The sequence below is a fragment of the Entamoeba invadens genome (assembly GCF_000330505.1).
Source record: "Entamoeba invadens IP1 unplaced genomic scaffold scaff_1105074725877, whole genome shotgun sequence".
Classification (NCBI taxonomy): domain Eukaryota; phylum Evosea; order Mastigamoebida; family Endamoebidae; genus Entamoeba; species Entamoeba invadens.
The window spans coordinates 14,863-16,947 of NW_004191601.1; the positions used below are offsets into that span (position 1 = coordinate 14,863).

The window sequence follows — 2,085 nt, forward strand, 5'->3', positions numbered from 1 at the left end:
TATAAATACAAATAAGTTATTTGACAACCAACATCTTGATTTTGACTGATGAAATTGGTAACAATGAGATAAAACATAAACAAAAATACAACATGATTTACAGAATCAAAAGTCGAATTATAGTTCTGTCATTGAGTAAATGTTGCTCAAACAAAATGGCTTTTGCTGAGTGGAAGTCATTTTACTCTATAAAGGAGTGTATTAAAATTGTTGAAAAGTACAAATACTTAAAACCAAAAAAAAAATTGAAAAAAAATGATCCAATAACACAGTTTGTTAGAATGATTTTCTTGTTGTAATGTTTTTATTAATTACCAAATTAACTGTATTTATTACTTTGAGATGTTTTGAAATGATTGATCAAATGGTCTAAACTCAATTTATGTTATTGGTTATTTTATTATATATTTTGGTTTTAATAATAATTACAATATCCTTTTGGATTTATTATTTAATGTAAGTTGAAAACATATTCATTCAAAAACTATAGTCATGGTAAAAAAGGTTGTTGATTGAATAAAGGTTCGGTTTATTTTTGTATTTCAAGAAAAGTTACAAATTTCTTCGCATCATTGAAATAATATTGAAAATATGTTTTTGAGCAAATAAAACTATTTATAACAAAGGAGTGTATTTTTAAAACAAATTGTTTTCTTCTCAATCTCAACATTTTTGTGTGTTGATTTTATAAAATGTATAACATTTTCAATTTTGAATCGAAAATTGTTTTTTTGTAATTCGAAAAACAAGTATAGTTCAATATAGTTAATATAGTTTCTGAAAAAATAAAAGTGCTTTTTTTCACCATGTTCGAAAAATAGAACACAAACAAGGATAATCATAAAAACGATAGTTGACAGTATGACAATTAGTTGTCAATTTTATAACATTAAGAGCTGTTTATTGAACATTATTGATATGACATTATACATAATCATTGTTGTTTTTCAAAAAAAGAAAATGAAAGTGCTTTTTTTCACCCCCTTTCATTTTTTGAGTAAAATAAGAAATGTAATTGAAAAAATATATTTTTGTTAAAATTGAGTACTCCTCTTTATTACAAACAACATTTGTATTGGAAGCAAACTATACACAATCATGAGTATCAAAATTATGGTCACACAATCGTTTTATAAATTTATTTTCTTGATAACATGAAAAATAGAAAATAAAGAGTCAATTGTTACATAAAGAAACGGGAAATCACCCAAATTTTACAAATATATATTGAGATTAGATGTCAAATTGTTGGGAAAGAATAAAGACAATTTTTCGAAACACTTCAAATTATAATTATTAATAAAATTAACCATTAATTATTATAAAAATGATAAATACAGCTGGTTTCAGAACTCAATAATCATGTCCAAACCACAGCGAAAACTCGCTTCAAAAAAATTGGATTTGAGCGTGTTGCGCCACAGTACAAAATCAGGTCGTGGCTGTGAGTTTTTGGATTTCTGTGAAACCCATGCAACAGAAATCATGGAATGTCTAACACTCCAACAACAAATGAAATTGTTGAGAAGTGAAAAATGGCTTGAAAGGGTTTCAATTGAAACGAAAGCCAAAGTGTTGGGTGTCTCACCCTCGACGGCCCGCCTCAACAACTTGTATGATGATGTCGAAGGGAAGTCTGGAAGAAAACGAGAAATTAATCAATCGAGGATGCCGTTGTTGTTGGAAACAATACGAGAAAGACAAAACACCACCAAACCAATTACCACTAAAGAGATGGGAAATATTGTAGAAGGAGTTGTTGGGAAGAAAGTATCAAAAAGAACCATCGCAAAACAGTTTGAGAAGGGAGTGTTTAATTAAGAAGATTGCAAAACCAATTGATAAGGAGAGAGCTGAGCTGAGTAAAGATGAGTTAAGAAGCTATGAAACTAGAGCTGTTGATTTGTTGAACAATGACAAACAATATGCCGGCGAAAGAGTTGTCCACTTGAATGGAGTTAAACCCTCCTTATCAACATGGACGAAAGTGGTTATTGTCCATTTGTGGATTCAAAAAGGAGCAACTTTTATGTTGACGACAATTATGACTACACCAACTCTTACTCTGTTGATCGCTCTCAAAAA

At 28.9% G+C, this 2,085-nt stretch overlaps 1 protein-coding gene across 1 annotated transcript; it reads left to right on the plus strand.

Annotated features, from left to right (window-relative positions):
- Positions 1 to 1,362: 1,362 nt before the first annotated feature.
- EIN_076990 (hypothetical protein) lies at positions 1,363 to 1,821 on the plus strand (the record flags this gene model as incomplete). The annotated part of the gene is made up of 1 exon (XM_004182872.1): positions 1,363 to 1,821. The coding sequence occupies one exon, from the start codon at positions 1,363 to 1,365 to the stop codon at positions 1,819 to 1,821; it is 459 nt and encodes a 152-aa protein (XP_004182920.1).
- Between the last annotated feature and the right edge of the window lie 264 nt (positions 1,822 to 2,085).